The sequence below is a fragment of the Polyodon spathula genome, chromosome 10 (assembly GCF_017654505.1).
Source record: "Polyodon spathula isolate WHYD16114869_AA chromosome 10, ASM1765450v1, whole genome shotgun sequence".
Taxonomy (NCBI): Eukaryota; Metazoa; Chordata; class Actinopteri; order Acipenseriformes; family Polyodontidae; genus Polyodon; species Polyodon spathula.
Window position 1 is genome coordinate 29,041,813 of NC_054543.1, and position 25,222 is coordinate 29,067,034.

A 25,222-nucleotide genomic window follows, 5' to 3' on the forward strand; every position below is an offset into this window, starting at 1 on the left:
TAAAACTCAAACAGTATAAAACTATACAAAGGATACAAACTGACAACATTGATTAACCTTAACACATCTGATTCATATTTTTTATTTGCATTTATTTATTTTACAAATGCCATGTTTACTATGATTTTATCTGACAGTCATGTGACAAATAAGAAGTGTGCTGCGCTACATGCACTGTTGCCATGGGAACTGAGAGGACAGAAAGAGTAAACCTCATCCAAGACCCCAGAACCTGTATCTTGAAGAATGTAAGCTTAAGATTGTAGTCTAAATTCTTAATCACCAAAAGATAAACAGTGATTCAAGAAAAAAGAAAAAAACATCTAGAGCCATTGATATAAACTTTAGGACAATCTCATATTATACAAGTTTAATTACAGACATTAATATATGTCTCTGAATACCATTACATGTATTATATGTATGTTGAATCAGGCCTGTCCTTTGGCTCCCTATGGCGGCTCTACATTCTGTTACAAATCCAGGGGATATAGAACTACACAGTACTCAAAGTAAGCTTTTTATTTTAGGCCCTAGCAGACTCTGATTTTTTTTCTTTATGGTCGCATAACTGCACTGAAATGTATTAAATATAAATAAAAACTATCGTTCAAAATAATATAATATTAATGTATACATTTTTTATTTGTTTTTCTGCACAGAACTTATTTTAAAAAAAGGTAGTCCAAAACAAACTTTAGAATAGGTAATAGTGAACAGTAATTTTGTTACTATACTTGCTTACAATAACTGCAGTACATTACTCCAGATTTGCTAACTAATCAGTTGAACTGTTGGTACCGTGATGGCTCAAATCTCATGTGAACTTTTGGTTAAACACATTCAGAACACAATAACTCCAACGTTGTGGGGTTAAAATTTGAACTGTGTTTTTCTGTAATTTCGGACTCATTTCGCTTCATTTGTATTGGTGCTGCTTAGAGATATTGGTGTAACTTTCTTTGTCTTTGAAATAAGACAGTACTTTTGCTGTCTGTTTTTTATGTTATTAATCTTCTTATAGGCTTGCGTGAACATTCGTGTAAGTTGGTGAACACGCACATAGCCTCACAGTTGCTGAAAACAAACAGGTGTCATGCTTTTAATTGTAACTACCATACACTGTAGAAGTAATTTTCCCAAAATGACAAGGAGCTGTGTGGTTGTGGGATGCCACTACCACGACTGTATGAAAGCAGCGCTTAAACTTTGAGCCTTGATAGACGAGAAAAGTGTCTGTCTGCTGTACATTGGCAGCTGCAAGATTGATCTCAAGACCCATCTGCAGCGAACATGTTCTTGGTAAACATACTTGCACTTACAGTATAAGTTACAGTAATAATTTATAAGTTACAACTATAATTTATACACAAATATAAAATATAATAACCACAATACTGTATCACTTTAGAAATGCAGAGATGGGTTTTATAAGCAGACACATGAATGTACTCTATTATTATTATTATTATTATTATTATTATACAAGTAAAACATTTTTTTCTGATTGTACAGTAGTTGTAGGCTGTGCAGCTTACCTATTTTCATAATGAAATGCTTGCACATTAAGTGATCAGTTTGCCACTTCCATGTAAATTGATGTAGTGAAAATCGTAATAATATTTAAATACATTTTCCTGTTTTTGATTTTATTTTATTTTTGTTTTTTTTATGGTGTCTAGAGATTTTGCATACAGTAACATGACAATCTGTATGGACAGGTGTGCCTGTGACGTAGGCACTAAAAGGCTGTATTATGTTTAACATGGGTCCAAAGGTATTCTAATTTTAAAAAAAAATGCTGATTGTTATTAAATATTGAGAAAAATGCAAAGTGGTCGTCTGTAGGCGGCAAAAATAATATTTAGCCGCCAAAAGAAAAAAACATTGCCATGACAACTAAAATGGTCGCTACTTCGAGCACTGCTACACCACATATAATTGTTTGACATTGATTGAAACTAAGCCTTGTAGCAAATATGACACGGTTTAAAATGAACTCCATAACTAGCAATTATATTAGAGGTATAATTCATTTATAATAGCATATACGGCACACTTTATACACAGTAATTCATAATTCACAACAACATTGTTGTTTTGCATTGTTTTCAATTCTACTTAAACGTCGATGTTACTGAACAAACCTCTAGTGGCCAAATAGTGCAGCATAAACATTGTCCCTTTGTATATCATCCTCCATGTACCCTATTCAGCACATTTACCAATATGGCCCTTCATTTGCAGAGAAGCTAATGGAATAAGATTTAGAACTTGGTGGTCAATGATTGCAGTTGATCAATAGAAGGGCCTTGCTGAAAATTCATCATTGATCTTCCTGTGATTTGTATTGAATGATTTTTTGTTTTATTGGATAGCCTGTAAAAGCAGCAGTAACCCATAATCACATTGTATTTTACACAGAAATTATTCAATATGGCTTGCAAAATGTAGCCGACTGTACTGCTAGTTCAGAAATAGATTAGAAGTAACATTGTATAACCTCTGTTATAGATTCTTTTTTTTTTCCCCACTCAAAAATACTGTTCTAAATATACGGTTCTTGAAAATGTAAAAACAAAATAAAATAAATGTTTACATTTTTAAAACCATAAGGGCCACCAAACTCTAAAAAGTGATATTGGTGATATTTGACTTTATAGTCTGTATAAAAACAAACTATAAAATATACATCCATAGCTTGCATAGTTATATAATCTGTTGTTTCTCCAGGAGTTCCATGTTGCCTGGAGGGCCCAGACCATATGTTTCTGGACGCGTGGTGGTGGGGGTTACTGGAATACTTGCTATTTTTGGGGTACGGGGTCCTCATTTTCGTTGTAGTATAGATTGCACTCGGGGTCCCCCCTTACCATGGGGGAGTTTGGAATAGGCTTCCCTGTGCTTGGGCTCACACACCAACACTCGCCTCGCTGTCCGTTTATAGACATCTTGCACTGAAATTAAAGACAACGCAGAATGGTTTTGCATGGAACAAAGTACAGTCCTATTTACAACAGGGTTATTTTACAGTAAAAGTGCCTGGGACAAAGCAGAACAGTGGTAGGGTGCAGGTGTTTCTGTAGACTGCTCACCTGTTTGAGGTTGTAGAGCCCCCACTTGTCACAGTTGGGCATGTGCATTGTGTACAGGAGCTCCAGGGGTCCCTTCTCATCGTGGATATGCATCATGGAGATCTTCTCTAGGACCTGGTCCAGTTGCTTTTGGCACAGACTCTGCACAGCAAAGAGAAAAAGACAGTCAGGTATGTTTCTGCTGCTGAGCGCCACATTTACTACTAATGCAGAATGACTGTGTGGGATACATACATGCCAAAGCGCTTCCAGCACACATACTGTTTTATACATATTATTTTATGCATATTGTCATAGAAGTTTGTGACTTGTGAACAACTTGGATTGAACATTTGTACATGCCTTCATAATAGTGAAAAATGCACAATTTCTGATTTTTATAACCACAGAATACAGAAAACACCCACCCACTGTCTATCAGCATAATTATCTAATTCCCCACAATATGGATTTCTGCAACTGTGTCTGGCAAGACAGGCATCACATCGAAGGTTATATAGTTGTATTTGAATAACTTCATGGCAATGTCTAATAATCTGCAGGCATTGATAAGTGTGTAACGTTACATAAAGACACTGGCAATAACACTTGTTTGCCAACAGAGGGCTCTGCTGTACTGTGTTAAGCACAGTATCAATCTAGACTAAGTAAACTTTGGTTATGGATAGAACCTTCTAAGGAAGCATGTTTTTAAATAATATCAGTACCCAAAGAAGGGTTGTTCCTGAAATTTTAAAGAAGACTTTTCCTGCATCCTTTTCAGTTGTATTGGGAAAAATAAAAAATAAAAAAATTATATATATACACTACCGGTCAAAAGTTTTAGGTCACCCCCATTTTTCCAGTTTTTATTGAAATTTAAACAGTTCAAGTCCAGTGACTAACCTGAAATGGTACAAAGATAAGCGGTAAACTGCCAGAGGTTAACAAAAAAGTTTAGGTTACCAAAAACTGAAAAATAATGTACATTTCAGAGTTATACAAAAAGGCCTTTTTCAGGGAACAAGTAATGGGTTAACAACTTACAGCTGTTCTGCAGCAATGGAAGTAAATTAAGCCTTAAAAGTTGATGCTAACAATTCCTACAGGTGTCCCAACTTTTGTTGATTACTTAGAAACCCTCTGTCTGTATAAAAGCAGTGTTGGAACAGACTGTGGTACTACACTCTCTTAAGCATTATTTGGACAGTATTGTACTACAGGAAGTAGTATATTGTTATCATAATGGCAAGAAAAAGACAGACGGACCATTATAACCCTTAAATGTATAGGTCTTTCCTTTAGAGAAATTGCAAAGAAAGCCAAGGTGTCAGGTGAGTACAGTTTCCTACACCATCAAAAGGCACTTGGAAACTGGAGGAAACTCTCACAGGAAGAGGTCTGGCAGACCCAAAGCCACAACAGAATCAGAAGACAAGTTTCTGAGAGTCAACAGCTTGCGTGATAGGTGGCTCCCAGGACAACAGCTTCAAGCATAGCTTAACACTGGTCGAAGTAAGCAAGTCTCAGATTCAACTGTGAAGAGAAGACTTCGAGCTGCAGGTTTGACAGGTCGAGTCGCAGTAAGAAAGCGATTGCTAAGATGGCAAAATAAGAAAATGAGGCTTGCCTGGGCCATGAAGCACGGCCAGTGGACTACTGAAGACTGGAAGAAGGTCTTATGGACCGAAATCTTTGAAATCTTCAGTTCATCATGCAGGGTTTTTCGGTGTGTGACACCAGCTGTTAAACATGGAGGAGGAAGCATGATGGTCTAGGACTCTTTTGCTGGATCCAGAGTCGGCGAGTTGCACAGAGTGAGTGGCACCCTGAACCAAAACGGCTACCACAGCATTTTGCAGCGCCGTGCAATACCCTCTGGTATACGACTAGTTGGTCAGGGGTTCATCCTACAGCAAGATAATGACCCAAAACATACCTCAAGGCTATGTCAGAACTACCTTAGAAGAAAAGAACAAGATGTAGGCTTCAAATCATGGAATGGCCAGCACAGTCTCCAGACTTAAACCCCATCGAACTGGTTTGGGATGAACTGGACAGAAGGGTGAAAGCTAAGCAACCTACAAGTGCAACACATATGTGACAACTTCTGCAACAGTATTGGGAAGAACTTTCCGATCAGTATTTGATTTCCATTGTAGAAAGAATGCCACAAGTGTGTTCAGCTGTTATATCTGCAAAAGGTGGCTACTTTGATGAGTCAAAAATTTAGATTAAATTTTGTTAAACAAAACGATTCCATGATTTCTTTTTTTATCTCCAATTGTGTATTTGTTCTATGCTTTAATTTCAGAGTACATTGAGACATAAAACTGCATAAATTTCAATAAAAACTGGAAAAATGGAGGTGTTCTAAAACTTTTGACCGCATCAGTATTTACAATAGTGAAAAAAAAAAAATATATCGCATATATATATATATTATATATATTATCGGTTATATATATATATATATAATATATATATATATATATTAAAAGGTATAAGCAAATAATACAAATAAAAAAGGACTAAAACTAAGTATTTTTTTTTACCTGGCTCCAAATAAAGAATTGTATTGGCTAAAAAAAGTAGTGCTCACATTAGATTATTTTAGATTTTTTAATTTATTTTCTTAATCTTTTGTTTTATTGGTTTTAAAATTGATGTAATTAAGGAAAACAATTTGGTGTTGTGCGGGTGGACAGTACAAATGTGTGTGCCCCCTTCTCTTACATTACCACATATCTTTAGCATGCGCTTAAACTTAGACATATACACACAGGACTAAAATATTAAACCAAAAACAGTCAATGCATATATGCAAATATAAGCTCGCAACTCCAATTTCAAAGATTTTACAGTAAGGTGTGATTTCCACTGACCGGTTTTAGCCTGGTCCTCTTACTGACTTCAGTGGTGTGGGGCTGTTTCGGTCCCTTGCACATCTGACGTTCCTGTTCGGTCTGCCGGAGTCGGATCACAGCCAAATCCTTTGCTTCATTCCGCTGACCGTTCGTCTTGCGGCCCTCTGGTATGGCCTCAGTCAGACTCACCTCCAACTGATCAAGAAACTCTGCTGTTGAACAGAAATTACTGAAATTAGATATAAACTACACATATACCTTTACCAACACCAGTAACTGTTTTTCGGATGGAGAGACAGACAGCCTCTAATTATCCCCACATTCCAATTCTAGCAATAACCTAGGCAAACTAAGATCCTGAGCAAGTTGCATCACAATTGCATAAGCAGTTCATATATATATATATATATATATATATATATATAAAACAATATGACATACAGTGTGTCAGACCAATAGACTCCGTATTGTGACATACTTGATCATCTGTGCTAGATAGTAATTATCACGTTTTATCACAAACTGTTCTTTTGTAATTTTTTTATCTATTCCCTTTCTAAGATATACATTTTTGGGCAAAATAATCTGGGGGAAAAAATATCTGAACTGGATTTATTTGGGTTTTGGCAAACAGTGGTTTTGTAATAAGAAGCATAGGGTTAAAGTACAGGTGATTAGCCGTAAACTGAGAATAAATACAACACATTATTCAATTGAATGTTCAAATTACATCAGAAGGTTTGATGATGTTAGCACCCAGAACCCATGAATAAAAACTGCCTTGTTTAAATCCAACCACCTATTATGGTTTTATATTATAGACTTCATTAAAAAGAAAGTTGATGAGACTAGTGTCCAGAACTGGCTCTATCTATATACCTTTGGATCATTTTAGCAGTTGTCAGCATGTAGGTCAAGCAAGTGACTGTATCCTTTGGAATTCTTCACACGTTCACGTACATATGTATATACATAAAGACAGGCGGACAGGTATTCTCCATAATCTTAACTTTCATTATTGATCAGGGGAAACACCAGGGAGTTTCATTTTTCTTATTCATAACTGAATCCATCAAGGCAATGTCACCTTGCGCAATCAAAGTCTGAGAAGTGAGTGATAAAACATAAAAGCGATGAGATGATGAGGTCCTATTCTAAGTGACTCTGCAGTAATTTAATGCATAGTTTACCCCGTGATCTCTATAAGTCGCTTTGGATAAAAGTGTATGTTAAATGACTGTCGTGTCCTGTGTTTTTGCTATTCTTTGAAACCTTTTATTTTATGTTTGTTCATTATTAAATGCTGAGTGAAAACAATCGCTCAGCTTCACCAAACTCCACCTCTCTGTTTATTTTGTGTTGGTTCCTGTTTCTGGCCTGATGTCACCCACTGCATCCATCTTTGTGACAATCCTTTACACAGTAAAGCAATCAATATCCTTTAAGGAACGTATAGCTAGAAAAATAGCTTGTTTCTTCATCGTCAGATAATATAATTTAATTCAACAGTCATGGTTTAACATTGCTAATTGTAGCTTTACTAAAGGCAGGTAGAGTGGAAATAAATAAAATAGACAATAATAAAATATGCAATTAATAATCAAAAAATGTTTTAGCTCTGTCTTTTGCTAAAACGTTGCATTTTATTTTCTTCGTTGGTGCAGCAGCCATGTTGAGTTTCATCAGAGAAGTATTAAGTGAAGTCACATGATGAATTAATTCAACGTGGCTGGGTGCAAGATAGAAAAAAAACAGACAACTGGAGTTGTGGAGAAAAAGACAACAATGCAAAATCCCATTCACAAAATGCCTAATTCCATTCCCAATGCCTAATTCCACCATTCCGTGATTGCGGAAAATCAGTAGACCTATTTTAGAGTAACTTTTAAGCTATACAGGATTCTTATGTATTCTGATTTTAGCATTCAACCTGATGGAATAAAAAAAAATCTGATAGATCTCTTTCATTAATATTATAAAGCTACTTTTAATAAAGCATACTGAAATGTTAAGGTGGATGTTTTGGTTGTTAAAAGGACCCAACAGCCTATTCTTTGAGTTCAGATTAATCTTGTGTAGTTCCACACAAACAAAAGATGGACTTTTACTAAAGACATGAAACAAACTTTCAACTGTTGGGGTATCCAGGACAAAAAAGGTTAAATGGCCTCTTCCTGGGGTCAGTCCCAGAGCAGCCAACATCCTTAGGATGACTCCCTAAACCGTGCCATGGGGGAAATTTAGTCCACCAAGCACATAACCTGCCTTTGCAGGTGTTGTCAAAGTTTTGGCCTCCTTGTTTTAGTGGATTGAAACTACAGTGCTTGTCACTGATATTTGCTTGCCAGTTGGTACAGCTAAACCTACTCAGTATTGTCATAGCATTATGTCACAGCCAACACCAATATGTCTTGTGAAATTATGCCTTTGTGTGCACAACAGTAACACTCTACTGAGCCCTAAACTGTTGCCTAGTGTACGGTATAAACAAAGTTTTCAGACCTGAGACATTCCAGTTTCTCATTCTCATTTGCAAGGTAAAAAATAGATTCAGTAAATAGATGATAGATCAATGAAATTGAGACATCTATGGATGTGTTTCTTTTTTGTTTCATAACCACTGAGTTCAGGGTCAGGAAAGGTTAATATGGTCTCATATTAATCCAATATGTCTCCAACATACTATGGGTTCACCTTGAGTTGGGAAATCAGTTATATAAACCACAGACATTTTTGTTGAAAAAACACAAATGCTGCTTCTCCCTTTAGTGGATCTGAAGTAAAAGAAAAACAACCTACTTTAACCTTGGACATTTAACCTGGTAACTCTACAAACCTGATAAAGTATCAAACATTTACAGAGATGGCGTAACATCCAAAAATGTAACAAAGTCATCCAGTTTGTATTGTATAAGCATTATATTCGGTTAAACAATTATTTAACAAATATCTAACCCATATAAAAACGGTTTCATGGACTGCAAACTTAATTTAATTATTCAAAATGGACTTTTAAAAAAGATATTTAAAATAATTCCCTAAGATATTTAAAATAATTCCAGTCTTTAAAAGTTGAGTAAATAGGCCCAATGTTTCTACTTATTACCCCCTTACCCCAGAACTTCAAGTGACTATATGTGTATCTACTGGGGGTTCACTTCAGATTCACCTGTATGGGGAATATGCAACTCCACAGAGAGCTGAGTGAAAAAAAATCCAATGTCTTTTATTTTTTATTATATTTATAATTGGTTCCTGGATGAAACCTCCTTTAAAAAAAAATAAAAACATGCTGACTCAACTAGCACTTCTCCAACAATGAAGAGAATACGATTAATGATTTCACAGTAAGAACATTTAGTGTTTACATTTGCAATTACAGATTAGTCAAACCTGCGTGAAATGTGCTGTCACAGCATGTTCAGGAAAAACCCTTCCAGCAGGTAACATACCAATAATTACACTCGGTTGTATAAGTCCTCTTCCTCAGCAAGTATTAAAAAACACTGAGCCTGCTTTATGGTAACTAACTAAAGAAAACCTCTATTCATTCAGCTTAACTTCCTTCCAGGGTTTTCACAATTTATATACATCATCTTTGAGGTTAATATTACATTTATATGCTGAGCCAACCTATGTCACAGGTTATCTCCCTCAACTCAAAGGAAGTAAGTTTAGCCCAACGAGTTACATAGTAGGTAAAGCAAATCAGCTCTTAATTAAACAGTAAAATATCAAGGTGGTACTTACATGTATTAAACAACCGTGACGTGATGGTGCAGTTGGTGTTACAATAGTCTGATAAGAATCATATCGTTGATATAACATTCCAAATAACCAAGGGGGCAAAAGAACCAGGAATAAAACACGTAATATCCAAATATGTATGAGTGAACATGCTAGATTTGCTGCTGAAATACACCCTTTACCATGTCACAAACAAATTAACGGTGTGTCAAAGCAGCCTTCTCTTTTATGGTGTTCTGCTCACTGTACTATCCCTTCAAACAACAACTATCAACCTACAATTATTCTTTAGCAAAAGTACTCAGCTTTGCTAAGATCTACAGACAGGGTTTCAATAAAGCTGGTGCACAACACACCTAAAACAGAAAATTCACAGAATAACAATGAGGTCATAAAGAGACTTCAATAAGTTGACTCCATGTGCTTGTGAGTGCATTGAAAAGTAAAAGGGACTTCTTGCATGAATAAAGCTTCAGAAATTAACAAATCTTTAAACTAGCTTTAAAAAATGTAAAGGCAGAAGACAATGGCATTCATGTTTTTGCCTGTCAAACATAGCAGAGCCCACACACCCTTCTCTCGTACCAAAGTAGACATGACATTTACCTAACTGCCTTTCTCTGTATTTGCTTCAGGTTATCCGTACATGTTATCTGTCTTGGGTAATTTCTCTTGGACACCAGCCAACTAAAACTGGCTCCTTTCCAATCTGTCATTTGGTTCACCCAGAAGGTGTTTTTCACAGCTTGTTTCACTTGTAAGATTTGTTTTCAAACTCTTAATATAGGATCAGCAGGGTTGTGGGATAGCTCCAGAGCACAAACTGACTCACCTAGGCCATCTCAGCCATCTAGGTCATCTAGAGATGCAGCAAAATACAATACTGCTGGCACTGGACGCAAAATATTCCAGACATTACTTTTCAATTAATCAGTTTGTTTTAAATATGCTGCCCAGTTCCTTGGTGGTCACTGTATGCCTTGTCAATAAGGAGTTGGAAGCAACTGAACGTTTCAACTGAAAGCGCCTTCGAAGGCACTTCAGTGGTGGCGCCAGAGAGTGTACATTCATCTGCAAGTCACTGTGCAACCTTCATACATTAAAGAACAACATCAGACTACCTAGCTATTTCTACCATGGTATTTAAAGGAGGAAGCCAAAATGTTGAAGCTAATTATTAAAACAGCAAGTTATCTGTCTATCAATTATTTTTCTTCTTCATTAAGTATTTCTAGTGATTGATGAGTATGCTGTTGGATCCCGATTCTCCCTGGATATAGAGCGGTTTGCTGTTTTTAAATACTCTTACTCTATATACAGTATATGAATACTCTCCCTCTATACATACTGTAATTACCTATAAACATAAACAGCTAGATTAACTCATATTGCAATCATATCTCATATTTCCAATTGCATTACAGCAGTGACTCACATGTGCCACCATGTGGTTTTTCGAGAAGCGTTTCATTTGCTGTTTTATTTGAAAAATGCTTGTACTTCCGCCTGTCTGTGTAACATTTCCCCTGACTTTTGATAGTAGATTCCAACTCAGCAGAAATATGGCAATCGTATAAACAGTGCAAGGCAAATGTATAGGCTATACCCTGTATGATGGAGGCAGATTAAAGTAGGTAGGGCACCAGTAAAAGCTGGTGTCAAAGTTAGTGCTGTTGTTACGGTTCAGACCTAGGCAGCTACATGGGATACATACGACTGTAAAACGAGGAATTACACTTGAAAGCGACAGTTATGAAAATTAATATAATCCCAATCCAGCTGTCCACATATCTCTCACACTCATCTATACTGTGTAAGCTCACCATTGCCAAGGCAACACCTAAAAGGCTTTTCAGTATCCCAGCGTTATCAAGGAGTTCAAAAAGGAAAATAACTTGGGAACACATAACAGGCAATCAGAGCAGGCTGAAGGTTACTAATCAGAGAAGGAATGTCTTTTTTAATAATACGATTTTTAATTTGTAGTTTACCAACTATGTAGATCAAGTCATGAGCTACAGTTAGTCAATTATTGATTTTACAGTATATGTTATAAGAAAAGCTACCAGGGTAATAGGATTGAACCGACCCTTGGAATAGTCTGCCATTAATGCGCAATCATTTTGGGAGAGGAGCGCTTTTAAAGTGTATACGAAAAACCTTTTGCTCATCCCTTGTTGTTGCTGAACTTGGCTGTGAAGATACTATTAGTTTGTTTGGTTGTTTGAACTGGCAACCTTCACAACCACAGTCGGTTGACCTGATGATTAATGATATGTGCCAATGTTTAGTATGAATGTATAGAATGGAAATGTGTTAAACGTTTTACTTTTGTGTACTCTAGTGTATTCACCAGGATCTCCAAAACAGGTAAGCTCCAGGTTACCATCAATTCACTTAAGCAATTAATGAGTGTGATGTTGGAATAGAGCCATACAGCTTGCTATAAGAACGACTCTTGTATCTGCTTTTTGCCATCTTGAATCAGGCTCGCCACTTCATCACCCTCTAAGCTAAAAAGATACGCTTCTGCTACTACTTACAGCAGTAGGAGGTTATAAACCATATACACCCATGTACAATCTTATACCAGAACAAATAAAAAAACAACACCATTTGGAAAAAGGAGACCCCTTTGCTCCTTGAGATGTGACATAGCTTGAATTTTATAACACCCTGCTGTTGCAAGTAGCCGCATGAGCACGCCTTTATGACTTGTAGCATGAACTAATAAAAGAACTATAAGATTGACAATTTTCATTATAGTAACAAGTACATCAAATGTAATATGTTTGTTTCTGAGAACACTATAATACCACTGTCAGTACTCATTTTATTTACTCAGTTTGGCAGCCATCCCATGCACTGTAAATTCAATAAACAGGCATATTCATGGAAGCAGGTGACAGGCTTTAAAAACCTATTTTTTTTCGTGGCCCCAGGGAGGGGTTAACCAAGTCCTACGAGAGACAGCTTGAATTCCTTATGCTTCAAGGAGAATCTCTGCTCCTCCTCCCTGGCTTCAAACTGCACATTAAATCCTGGGCTGTCTGCAAGGGCCGCTCTTTAAGACAGGTTCTGACACACGTGCTGTGAGGAGGGAGAGAGATAGAATCAGCCTCTCCCCCTCACCTGTTAATTACACACTGACAGGTTTTTAATGACGCCCCGAGCAGATAAAATCGCAGTGCTGTGCATGTCTGAGTGAGCCCGTCAGCCAAGAGCAAGTCTTGGCATGACTGGTAGTCACAGGGCTGGTACGGTAATTACCTCACCCCTAAAGACAGCGACAGTGTGAAAGAGAGGCCTGGCAAGTGAGGAGTGTGAGGAGAAGAGGAACCACACCATGATTCTGGTCTTGGCAGAAGCAAAAGTGCTTGGTTGGGAGAAGGTTTGGGTGAAGATTGCATAAGCTTGCATTGTAACCCTTTACTGCCCTATAATATATAAATTGATACATACATAAAGAAACAAACAAAGAAATAAATAATAACAACAACAACAGATATCAGAAGAAATTTCTGAATATTTTGTCTGCTTTGCACATCATTGGTAGGCATCAAGGTTTTATGGCCCACGGCGCAATAGAACACAGAATACTTGCATTCTACTAATGCTATCACTTTTCATTTCCTCTAGCTAGGGGATCTGGTAACAAGATAAACCATCAATGTCTCATTAGGATGCTGGTCTTCTTGTAGTCCCTAGGCTGAAGTAGACTATAGACAAGGGTTTGGTTGTTCAGTTAAGTTTTTTAAACCTAGGATAAAGCCCTTTTACCTGGCTATAAAAAAGTTGGTATTGTATTCTAATGTCCGCAGCCACACCAACCAGCTCTTAAAAGCTAAGCAAGGTTGTACCTTGTTAAAATATAGAAAATCTGGTGCTACAGAAAGTGGTTTTGAGTTCACTCAATACCTCTTAACCAATGTTACTGTGCTTCAGAAGGTGCTAATTTTTGGATTACTTCAACAGGTTCTTGCACTGTAAACAATGCCTCGGTTCCACTAGCCAGGTTCAAGTATACCTCAGCTGGTCCGTCTGAGTCCAGGGCGTGTCCCTGTGAACAGGCTGGCTGTAGGGTGACATCAAGCCTTAAAGGAGTACACATGCAGACAAGCAGTACTGGCAGGTGAAACCGAAACGCTGCAGCGCTCAGTGCGTTTAGTGAAAAATAAAAGGTTTAAACAAAAAAACAGTACATGGCACTTAAACATAAACAGACAAACCAAACAGACAGTGGACAAAAACTAAACAAATACCGTGCTGGTCCTTCCCGTACTTTGTAGCAATTGTCATATTTACTTTGCTTAAATCGTTTTTACCTCCTCTCCACACACATTCTCCACTCAACAAACACACAACCTTGAGTGAGTGAAGCGTGCATCTATAAAAAATGTTGTGCCGGGATTCAATTACTTCAATTATGAATTAATTATTCAGTTGAATCCCAGCATGTGAACTAATTTGTGCAACCCAGTGCTCACATGCTATTAAATACTTTAAATGCATGTGGAGTGATTGTGTAATCCCCATGACTAAATACAACTATATACTGTAAATCACTTGTGCTACACGACCCATTTATATCCCGTGCAGCAATATCTACACACCAACATTAACACACCACACACAACATATAACACAAAATACACACGGGGCAGAGCACACTGGCCTCAATGGCCACCCTCCCCCCCTTAAAATCTCCAGGTGGCTACTGGCAATGTAGTCAGTAGATGTGCTGACAGTGGGGTAGCACACTCCAGCAACAGAAAGGCTGCTTCCTCCCTTTGCGGTGGAGGTGAGAACAGTAGCCCATCTCCCTCTGGCGGTGGAGGCAGAGACAGCTCCTGCTGCTCTCCCTCTGGTGGTGGAGGCAGAGGCAGCTCCTACTGCTCTGTTCCTGCCGGTGGAGTTGGTGGAGGCAGAGGCAGCTCCTGCTGCTCTGGCTCCTGCCGGTGGAGTTGGTGGAGGCAGAGGCAGATCCTGCTGCTCTCCTCCTGCCGGTAGAGGTGGCGGAGGCAGAGGGAGCTCCTGCAGCTCTCCTCCTGCCAGTGGAAGTGGCGGATGCAGAGGCAGCTCCTACTGCTCTCCCTCATGCAGTGGAGGAGGGAACAGCTCCCCCTCGGGCTTTGGATGCTCATGCTCCCCCCGTCTGGGCGCTGGATGCTCGTGCTCCCCCCGTCTGGGCGCTGGATGCTCGTGCTTCCCACGCCTGGGCGCTGAATGCTCGTGCTCCCCCCGCTTGGGCGCTGGATGCCTGTGCTCCCCCCTTCTGAGTGCTGGAGACAGCAAGGCTTCTCCCTCTTGCACTGGAGACCCTGCTACCTGGGCTGCTGTTCTATTTATAGCTGCCTCCAGGTAGCAGAGGACCAACTCCACACCTTCCTCCAGGGTGTTTGGGGTGTTCCCTCTCATAAGCCTCCCATCATTCCCTGTCCATCACCCACAGAACCCAGATGGCTATGGACATTGACTGGGCCTCCAGTCCAGCACTGTCTTAGATCCAGTCCCTCAGCCTGATGCCGTCTTCTGCCATTGCCCTTTTTTTAATTTTTGTCTGCAGTACTCTTCCTGACCTGAGTCTTGGAGGTGCTGTTACCCCACTCTAGAACCACGTGTGAACAGGCTGGCTGTAGGGTGATGTCAAGCCAGAAAGGAGCACACACACACAGACAAGCAGTACTGGCAAGTGAAACTGAGACGCTGCAGCGCTCAGTTTCACTTATTAAATACTTTAATTAACTACTATTAAATACTTTAAATGTACATGAAGTAATCTTAAATCCCTGTGCCTAAATACAACTATATATTTTAAATCACTTGTGCTACACACACCCATTTACATCCTGTGCAGCAATATTATACATACCACATGCAACATATAACACAAAATACACACTGGGGCAGAGCACACTGCCACAGTCCCAAACCGGTTTGCAATATCCGATGAGTAGGGGTCTACTTAAATCGCAGTAGATTTACAGGTATTTTTCACAGGTGGATTGCGGAATAAAATTAGGATTTCGCTGACCTTTTTAAACATTAAATAACCTTAGCAGACAATATTTCAGAACACTATAAAGCCTAAAAATAGTGGTACTTGCTTCCTTACTAAAACAGAGTGCTGTCATTTGTTAACGGCAAGCATGCTGCATCCCTCTGCAGTTCACTTGCCCATACATTGAGACTGCACTTTCTGCATCCACTGAATTGGTTGGAAGTTAAGGCAAAGCTTTGTCAAGTTATAAAGATGTGGAAATTGATTAGAAACAGCCCCAAAACTCGGTTACCCAAGGGCATCTGGCATACTTTAATAAAGGCAATGTAATGAAGAACGTTCGTTGTTATGTTATTTGTACCATCCAATAATTTATTTTATTAATACCGTACCGAGTCAAAACAAAGAAAACGTAGCTATTCGGGTCTAAAACACCAACTGAGAAAAAGTAAGCAGCAGGTTGAGCCAAGGTGGTGGTTCTAGACCATTTTAACTTGCAGACAGGAATAGCTTTTTGTCTGGGCTGACTTTCTAGTTTAGTTTCTGAAAGCTCTTTATTTTACGTTATGTTCAGCAGCCTCTGCAGTAGCCTTTTGTTTAATGTGTGATTCTGAAGCTAAAAAGTGAGGGATCTTATTTTCTCCAAAGACACATTAAGATATGCAAAACAATTACCTCAATCTGCATGTACAGTTTCTTTGGGAAATATCTCGAAACGATCATCGGCTGAAATATAAATCGCTTTTTTTGTTGTCCACTTCTACTATTTTACCTCCAATGCTGAAAAATAGATTTTAGCAACCTAAATGAAAATGCAGCACCATTTTGCCCCACCCCCAACTGCAGAGTACAGGTCACAGAAAAGCAGTAAAGACTTACTGATAGGCTGAATAAAACTTTGTTGTCAACAACAACGTTAACCACGTTGGAGAATTTTTTTTGTAATGTTATTTGTGGACGTTTTTGGTTTGTTTCTTTTTTGCTTAAGTAAAAGAGGTAAATTTAGCGGTGACCCCTCAATTTCACAATTTACGCAAAATCGCGATTTAGGTAGACCCTTACCGATGAGTCCCAACTGGTCCAGGCAGAAGTGTCACTACGTAGCATGATACACAACATCAGTGTGTTTCTGGATTTCAATGCAGCAACAGCAGTTGCTAGCGACCCAAGAAAAGAAAATGTTTGCTTACCTTGGGATGGGGAGGAAATGAAAGCACTTTTGAATATTTGGTCAGAAAGTTCACTTCTAACAACCATTAACACAACAAACAAATACTTACCATGTGAGCTTTACAAAGAAATACTTACCATGCGAGCTTTGCAAACAAATACTTACATGTGAGCTGTACGACGATATAAGTACAGGTCATCATCATCTTTTTCTTTGTTTTCGCTGCCAGTTGCTGTAAAACCAGTATTTATAAGTCTATCAATACTGTGGATAACGAAAATGAAAACAGCAACAAGACTTCTTTCAACCTTAATGTTTACAAATGATCTGTTGTTTCTGAAAAGCCACAGAATCCCAGCATGCTGTGTGTCACAGAATGTCATTTGATCTCTAATATGCGTCACAGAATGCCATTTGACCTCTGATGTAGCGCAAATACTTCCAAGGATAGGTGTACCTGAGAAAATGCAGTGGATACGCAGACAGCCATTTGTAGCTACAACTCAGCTGGTCAGTCTAGCTATGATGCACCTAAGCGTGGCTACTGGAAACGGGGTACAAGATTTCATATCAGTGGATCAAACATGCATTATGCTTTATAATAAATGCTCTTACATGCATAAACATTATCACTAGTCCCCCTTTTTGTTCTGCTAAAATACAGAGCTTTAGTGTTGCATGTTAATTCTGGATATTCAAATATTTAAAATAGGTCTGACAAGAAATAGGCCATTGGAGTGAGTTTAAACTACAACATAGGAAGGGATTAGATAAAAGGAAGCAGCAGCAACTTCTCATCTATAGTGTTGTATTTGAGAAATCTGTATATTTTAAATTAAAATATTGAAGATAATAAACAAAAGATGTTCAACATACAAACTGCTGTGCACTGTATTGCAATTAGAGGTTAGATATCTATTTTAAAACCTTGGGTAGCACTCTTAAAATGAGCGAGGTTTCAGTGGTTTATTCATCTCACCAAAACTCAATATATAGATACATAGATAGAAAGATAGACAGATAGATAGATAGTCAGATAGGATATATCACAGCACGCCAACTGGAAACTTCCAACTGTTTTATTTTAACTTGCTGCAGAACAGGTTAGTATCTGTTTTAGCACCACCTACTGGCCAAATTTAGGTATTGTTCCTGCTTACTGAATTAAAACTAAACTATAGTAAACACTTTAAATTCGGTACTTGATACAACAATATATTACATCTCCTCTCCCTTTAGTCAGGAACAAATCGGTCAGGAGGTTTGTGGTTTCGTCTTGGCCTTTGAAGGAGTGCTGGCAATTGAAGGTTCTGATTTTAACGTCGCTTCATTTCTGGTTAAGGGGTAGAATCAACTGGAGTAGATGACATCTCCCAGAAGTATTCATGGAAATTTGGTTCTTCGTTCTTTGCTTCTCTAATCTGGTCAGTTGGTCGCTTCCAGATTCCGCTGGAGTTCTCAACTTCATATGTCAGTGGTCCTCGTCACTTGATGATCCTTCCCAGGAGCCACTTTGGTTTTCCACTGTAGTTTCTGACCCAGACAGACTGTTAAAGATCAAAGTCACAAGCTGGTTTACTTGAGTCATGTGCTATTTTCTGATCCAGTTGTTTTGAGACCATCTTTCCTTTCAAGTCAGGATGCAGTAAGTCAATTCTAGTATGCAGTCTTCATCCAAGCATTAGCTCAACAGGTGATATGCCAGTAGTAGAATGTGGGGTATTCCGATACATTAACAGAAAGTTCTTCAGCTTCATTTGCTAATCTGTATCCTTCATCCCCTTCGAAATGGCTGGCGTGAATGTCTGGTCAAAGCATTCAGCTTCTCCATTACAGGAGGGGTGATAAGGTGAAGTGCATATTTGCTTTATGCCATTGCTTTTCAAAAAGGTCTTGAATTCGTCAGATGTAAACTGTGTACCATTGTCAGACACAATCTGCTCCGGCAATCCAAATATTGTGAACACATTTCAGAGAGCATCCATGGTCTTAGTTGAAGTAGTTGTTTTCATGAGAATGACGTAGGCCACTTTGAGTGAGCATCCACCACAACAAGAAACATGTGTCCAAACAGTGGTCCAGCAAAAGTCCATATGAAGTCTCTGCCACGGATATTCTGGCCACACCTATGGGTGCAGTGGAGCTGGTGTAGGAGATGGCTTCACTTCTTGACATGGAAAGCATTTGCCAACCATGCTTTCAATGTCTTTATCCAGGTTGGGCCACCACACATGTATCCAAACCAGTGCTTTCACGATTCCCATTTGACTGATGTGCAGTTCTTCTAACACACGTTTTTGGAACTTTAGAGGAACAACAACTCTGATTCCCCACAAGAAATAACCATCCTGCAGAGTCAGCTCAAATCTGTGTGAACAGCAGAGTCTGACCTGAGCTATCACTTTGTGGGATGCACACCATCCTTTTCATGTGAACTGGTAAACTTTGGAGAGTACAGAATCTCTCTGTGTTTCAAGCCAGATTTGTTCTGCTTTAACAGGTAACATTTCAATTTGAATTACATTGAAAGTAGTGATTTTGATTCAGTTTGTAGAACTGTGTTTTAAATGCAGTCTTGAAAATGCATCTGCATTCCCATGGTTCTCAGTAGAGCGAAACTGTATTTCGTACTGCTAGACAGACAAGATCAGTGCCCATCTTTGAAGGCATGCAGCTGCAAGTGTTGGAATTTGAGGATTAGGGCTCAGCAGCCAGGTCAACGGCTTGTGGTCTGTTATCAGTGTATATTTTCGCCCATACAGATACTGGTGAAACTTTTTAACTCCCAGAGCTTCCTTTTCTATTTGAGCGTAATTTTGCTCTGCTGTGGACAATGTGTGTGATGCATAGGTGATGGGCCTTTCACTGCCATCAGGAAATGTGTGTGAGATGATGGCTCCAATGCCATATCCGGATGTGTCACAAGCCAGGCTAACAAGCCAGGACTTTAGCAGAAGTGAGCTCTTTCTGGAGTTTCTTGAAACTCTCCTAACAGGCTGGAGACCAGATCCATTTTGTTTCTTTTCTCAGTAGACTGTTCAGTGGCACTGCCAGGTGGTTAATGTTGAAATAAACTTGCCGTAGTAATTCACAGGTCCCAAAAATGAACGAAGTTCTCTTGCATTTCTAGGCTGTGGTGCTTTAACTACTGCTTCCACCTTACTGGGTGATGTTGAGAGTCCAGTTTTGTCAATCACGTGTCCAAGATATTCTACTGAGGGAGTCAAGAATGAGCATTCTGATTTCTTGCAGTGAATGTCACACTGTTTTAGTCGTTCCAGAACTCTGCTCAGGTTGTCTAGATGGCTTGTGAGGTCTTTTCCAGTGATGAGCATGTTGTCTTGGAAACAGATTACACCCTGCAAGACTTTGTCCATGGTCTGCTGAAAAAAAGCTGGTGAAGATGCAATTCCAGAAGGCAGACTTTTGTATTGGTACAACCCACGGTGTGTGCTAATGGTGATGTATCTTCTAGAATCTGCACTAAGTTGAATTTACAAAAATGCCTAGGAGAGGTCCAGCTTTGTGAACAAATTGCCTCCATTCAGAGCTGCAAACAGATCTTCAATCCTTGGTAACGGATACTGATACACTTCCAAGAAGGGATTAATGGTAATTTTGTAGTCATCACATATTCATCACATACCCGTTTTCTTTAACTACAAGGACAATGGGGGCTACCCAATCTGCATAGTTAACTTTTTCAATAATCTTAAACTTTTCAAGACGTTCCAACTCCTGTTCAATCTTCTGTCTCATTGACTAGGGGGCTGAACATGGTTTGTGAAATCTTGGAATGGCTTCAGCCTTCACTGCAAATTTTGCTTCAATATATTTGATTTCCCCTAGACCTTCTTTAAAGACTCCAGCATACTTTTCTAACAGCAACTGCAAACTATGATTGCCATGCACTTTGTTTACTTTGTTCCAGTCTTTCAGCCAGTTTCTTTTGCAATGATCAGAGGTAACTGTGTGGTCTGATATTCATATTTAACTTCAACTGACATTTTCTCTGGTATTTTTACAAACTCACCAGTGTAGATGCTCAGCTGAAGGAAGGTTTTCTCTAGAGGGATTTTCTTAAATTCTCTCCCATGTATTCTCTGAGGCAATGGGGACAGATGCCCCAGTATCAACTTCCATTCCAATCACTTTACCATTTAAAGCACTGTGAACTTTAATTCCTTCATTTTAAGTCAGATCAGGCTTAATGCAGAATAATCGCTCTTCGGCATCGTCACTGTTAGTTTCACTTTCTGTTTCATCTCAACTGACGTTTTTGCATTTAGTTTCTAAGTAGTGCGTCTTTTTCTGCTGTCGTTGGTAAGCTTTGGTACTTGGCCTACCTGTATATGTTTCAGAATGAGCCTTCAATGGCGGTGCAGTTTTACTTTGATCAGTCTTTGATCTGCACGCTTGCTGTATATGTCCCTGTGACAGGGTCTTGCTTGTCACGTGTGTGGGTAGCCGATGTTCAAGCACATAGAGAGATCACTGGGGGTGATGTTGAAACATCGGCACAGGCGCGCAGGATTTATTAACAAACAGAAAACAAAAGTAAATAAAGGTGGTCATGTGATGTTACCAGTAATGGTAACGCACAGAGGACTATTACAGCAAGCTGTACAAAAAGTGCAAAATAAAACACAATACAACAAACTACAAATCAAAGGTGCCGTGAAAACGACAGGCTTTGCAGCAGCCCCGATCACAGCAATCACCATGCTTTTACAATGACGCTCCGCCGAGACATGCCCATCCGCCTGCTGGAACAGCTGATCGCCTTCAGCTGCTGCTCCAAGCATACGGGTACTCGTCCCCGGCGAAGCGCCACAGCAGCTAAACAATTAAATCAATCTATTAACAATTAACCCAAAAACATACAATTAAACTACATATTTCCCCATGTGTAGGGCTTACGCCCTGTTACAGTCCCCTATTTCAACAGTTGCGACAATTAGCTGTTTTCCATTTACAGTTTCCTGAATTATGCCCTTTACCATTGCAATGGTAACAAGAGGTCTGAGAATGTGTATTCACTGACTTCACAATATTGACTTCTACAGTACTAGAATGCACTTTCATATCACCTGCTTGTTTCTCTGCCATCTCAATTCCTTGAGCAATATCAAATGCTTTTTTCAATGTCAGGTTTTGCTCAGATAACAATCTGTGCTGAATTCTTTCTTTTCTTAAACCACACACTAAACGATCCTGCAGCTCTTCATCCAGGTCATTTTTTAAATCACAATGCTCTGCTAGTTTCTCAACTCAGCCAAAAACTGTGAAATTGACTCACCCTCCAGCTGGTCTCTTCAGTGAAACTTGAATCTTTCTGCAATAACTGCTGGTCTCGGATCGAAGTGTTTTCTCAGAGTCTCAACAAGCACTGTAAAACTTTTCTCTGCCAGCTTACTGAATTAAAACTAAACTATAGTAAACAATTTAAATTCAGTATTTGATACAACACTATATTACAAGTGTTAACCTAATTGTGTGATGCTGCAGCTTTAATCTAATCAGAGAAAATAGTTTTTACCAACACCATAAAGCATTTCACATTGCATGCTTAACGATCAACACTAAGCACTCAGAGTTTGCACAGTGCATTAGCATATTCCAGCAACAATGACTTTCCATGTGGTTGTTAACGACTAGACACACTGGAACCAGACAGATGCAGCTACTGTAACATACTTATTTCTAATATTGAGTCTGGGATTCAAACTCACTCAAAGACAACTAGATGTAAATATAGCATGAACAGGTAACAAAATGAACCCACCAATTATATTCCTAAATGTTTAGGGTATCGGTGCCTGCAATTTTTACACTTCACACAGCAGGTATTTTATGTGTGACTTCATATTTTAAAACAACAACCAGTGTCAACAAAGACCTCACTGATTAGCAGAGACAGAGAACTTCAAAACAGGCCAAACTTGGGGGTGGGTGCAACTGATAGACTTCTATTGGCACTGCCACCCAGCATGATACCAAATCAAAACTAACCAGTCAATCGATCCACCAATATAAGAGTTTACTTAGCGTTATATACAGCATAGAATATATCTTAAGTCCAAAAAATATGTATATCCCTGGGCTCTATTTATAGAGCTTTAACTAATAAGTTATTTAATGAATGTTCATGAAACTAGACTTTCTGTATTGGACTTTAGTGATAAGACCATAGGTTCTGCTTAGTTCTGAGGTTATTTTATTTTATGTAGGATGAAAGGCACTAGAGCTGTTTATCACACGGGTGCATGAAGTCAGTTGATTACTTAAAACTTTCAAATTAGAGTCCACACACAATGATAAAGGTGTCTGTGTTCAGAAAAGCTAGTTAGCTATTTTCTGTGCTTACTCTTTGCTGTTGTAAGCACAAAATAGAGTATATTGTTCTTTAGGCTTAATATTCTGCAAGATTTACTAAGCTTTTGCTTCGAGAAATACAATTTCAGTTTCAGAACTAGGCATAAACAACTCAAATGTTAAATCAACATCTCCTGCACACACCTCTATTATTATTTTAAATTTCTGGATTTTTTTTTTTTTCTTTTTCAGTGAAATAGTCTAAAGTTATTACATCCATCTTAATTTCATTAAAACGTTCACTGTGATAAGACACAGCCTGTAGGATGTATTGTGACTTCTATTTCAATGCAGCTTTTAATGACAAAATGAGACTTTTTTGCGCTGTAAAGTAAGCTACTTCATTTTGCATTGGCACAAAATAAGAATGTTGCTTATCAATCCAGTTGTATACACTTACACAATGTGGAAATCACCTGCTTTTTTAATATTAAAGTGTTGATTATATCCTTCTCCTTTTCCGTTTTGTATTGGTTCATATTTATCTTGTTTTTTGTTGCTGTTTTTTTATTACCCACAATAATGCTATCTGTAACTATGCTGCTGATTGTATTATGCACACCCCATCTTGAATTCAACAGCTTTGATAACATGAGAAAGGACAAGAACATCCATTGAAGTTTCTAAACTAGTTCAACTTAAAGGATTTATTCTTGTTTCTTTTACTATAACATTAGCGTTTTCTGTCTGTTGTATTTGCACATTTCTTCAATATGCACATTACAAAGACCTGTGAATTATTAATCCTTATTTGTTTATTTTGTGGTGGGAAAATCATGCTATCATTAGTATCACTAGTCTTTGAAACTAGAGCAATGTATAAACATACTGACATGGAAAATAATAAACTATATCGAAAAGCTCTTTATTGGTAAAAAGTATATTTGCATTTAAAGCACGTGAAGCTACAATAGTTTACTTATGACTACATTATTCTATACCGTTACAACCAACGGGTTTGTTTTAGTGTGCTTGAAAAACAAAAACACAATCATAACACAGAATAATTAGTTAACAAAATTGGTTTTATTGTGTATCCACATAAAGGTGATATAAATAAATATATATATATATATATAAACACACACACACAGGTTAATTCTCACTGTCTAACAGGTTGTATCTACTACTTACCACTAGCTCCATTTTCGTTACTCCCTTTACTCTCCTCGTCATTTCTTCGCCCGCAGCGCCCGTGTCCCTGCACCAGCTCCTGCAGGGGTACCTCTGAGTCTGGTTTCGGGTAACACCGAAGTCCGGTGGAGCAGCGCGCGGTGTACACCCCACAGGTCTCACCCTCTTGTCGGGCACATACCGGGCAGCAACCACAGCCGGGCTCCCGCACCAGCTCTGTACATGGCATCCTGATTTCGGGGCAACCAGCCTGGCGCTCTGCAGCACAACTCGGGCAACGAAACACCACCTCCCCAAGTGAGGTGTCGAGGATGAACACAGATGCCAACAACAAGGTACAGCCAATATATAAAATCATTTTAGCAGCAGAGTTCAAACTGCAGATTAATAGCACATAACAGTGGAGAGCTACTCCGGGTGAAAGACTGAAGAGAATGACAGGTAGGACTGTGGAAGACGCCGTACTAGGTCCTACAGACTGACAAATTACCTTGGATACTGAATTGACAGGTCCAAGCCACCTAGTGAAAATGATAAGTAAAAGCTGAGGTACGGTGTCCATATTAGGACATCTTCCTACCTCAGGCAAAAACGAGTCATTATGTGCTCCCTCCCACAGAACTATATATTAGATGTTCTAATATTGTTCTAAGCTCCCTCCTCTGTAACTCCCACCCTCCCCTGAAACTTCCTCCCTCCCACAAAGTTTTTGCTAGTCTGAAGAAATCAGCCAATAAAGAACAGTGTCCAACTTTTACGCGTTTTCATTGGTTAGATTAGTTGCCAGTCACATTACCCGGGATACCAGCTACGTAATTGAATGGGGCGTGGCTAACTAAACATATTCAACGTT

The 25,222-nt window shown here is 38.8% G+C and overlaps 1 protein-coding gene across 1 annotated transcript; it reads right to left on the reverse strand.

Moving 5' to 3' along the window:
• Window positions 1-2,594: 2,594 nt before the first annotated feature.
• LOC121322063 (insulin-like growth factor-binding protein 2-A) lies at window positions 2,595-24,941 on the reverse strand. Its single transcript, XM_041261552.1, has 4 exons — window positions 24,370-24,941; window positions 5,960-6,153; window positions 3,096-3,236; window positions 2,595-2,957 (listed from the first exon to the last, which is right to left on the reverse strand). The coding sequence occupies exons 1-4, from the start codon at window positions 24,929-24,931 to the stop codon at window positions 2,808-2,810; spliced, it is 1,047 nt and encodes a 348-aa protein (XP_041117486.1). The 5' UTR covers window positions 24,932-24,941; the 3' UTR covers window positions 2,595-2,807.
• Window positions 24,942-25,222: the final 281 nt, after the last annotated feature.

Coding starts and splice junctions, on each gene's coding strand:
- LOC121322063 (XM_041261552.1), bottom strand. CDS start 24,931: ATGGACACCGTACCTCAGCTTTTACTTATCATTTTCACTAGGTGGCTT. Junction 3,237..5,959: donor AGAGGACCAGGCTAAAACCG/GTCAGTGGAAAT, acceptor TTTGCTGTGCAG/AGTCTGTGCCAAAAGCAACT. Junction 2,958..3,095: donor GGCTCTACAACCTCAAACAG/GTGAGCAGTCTA, acceptor CTTTAATTTCAG/TGCAAGATGTCTATAAACGG.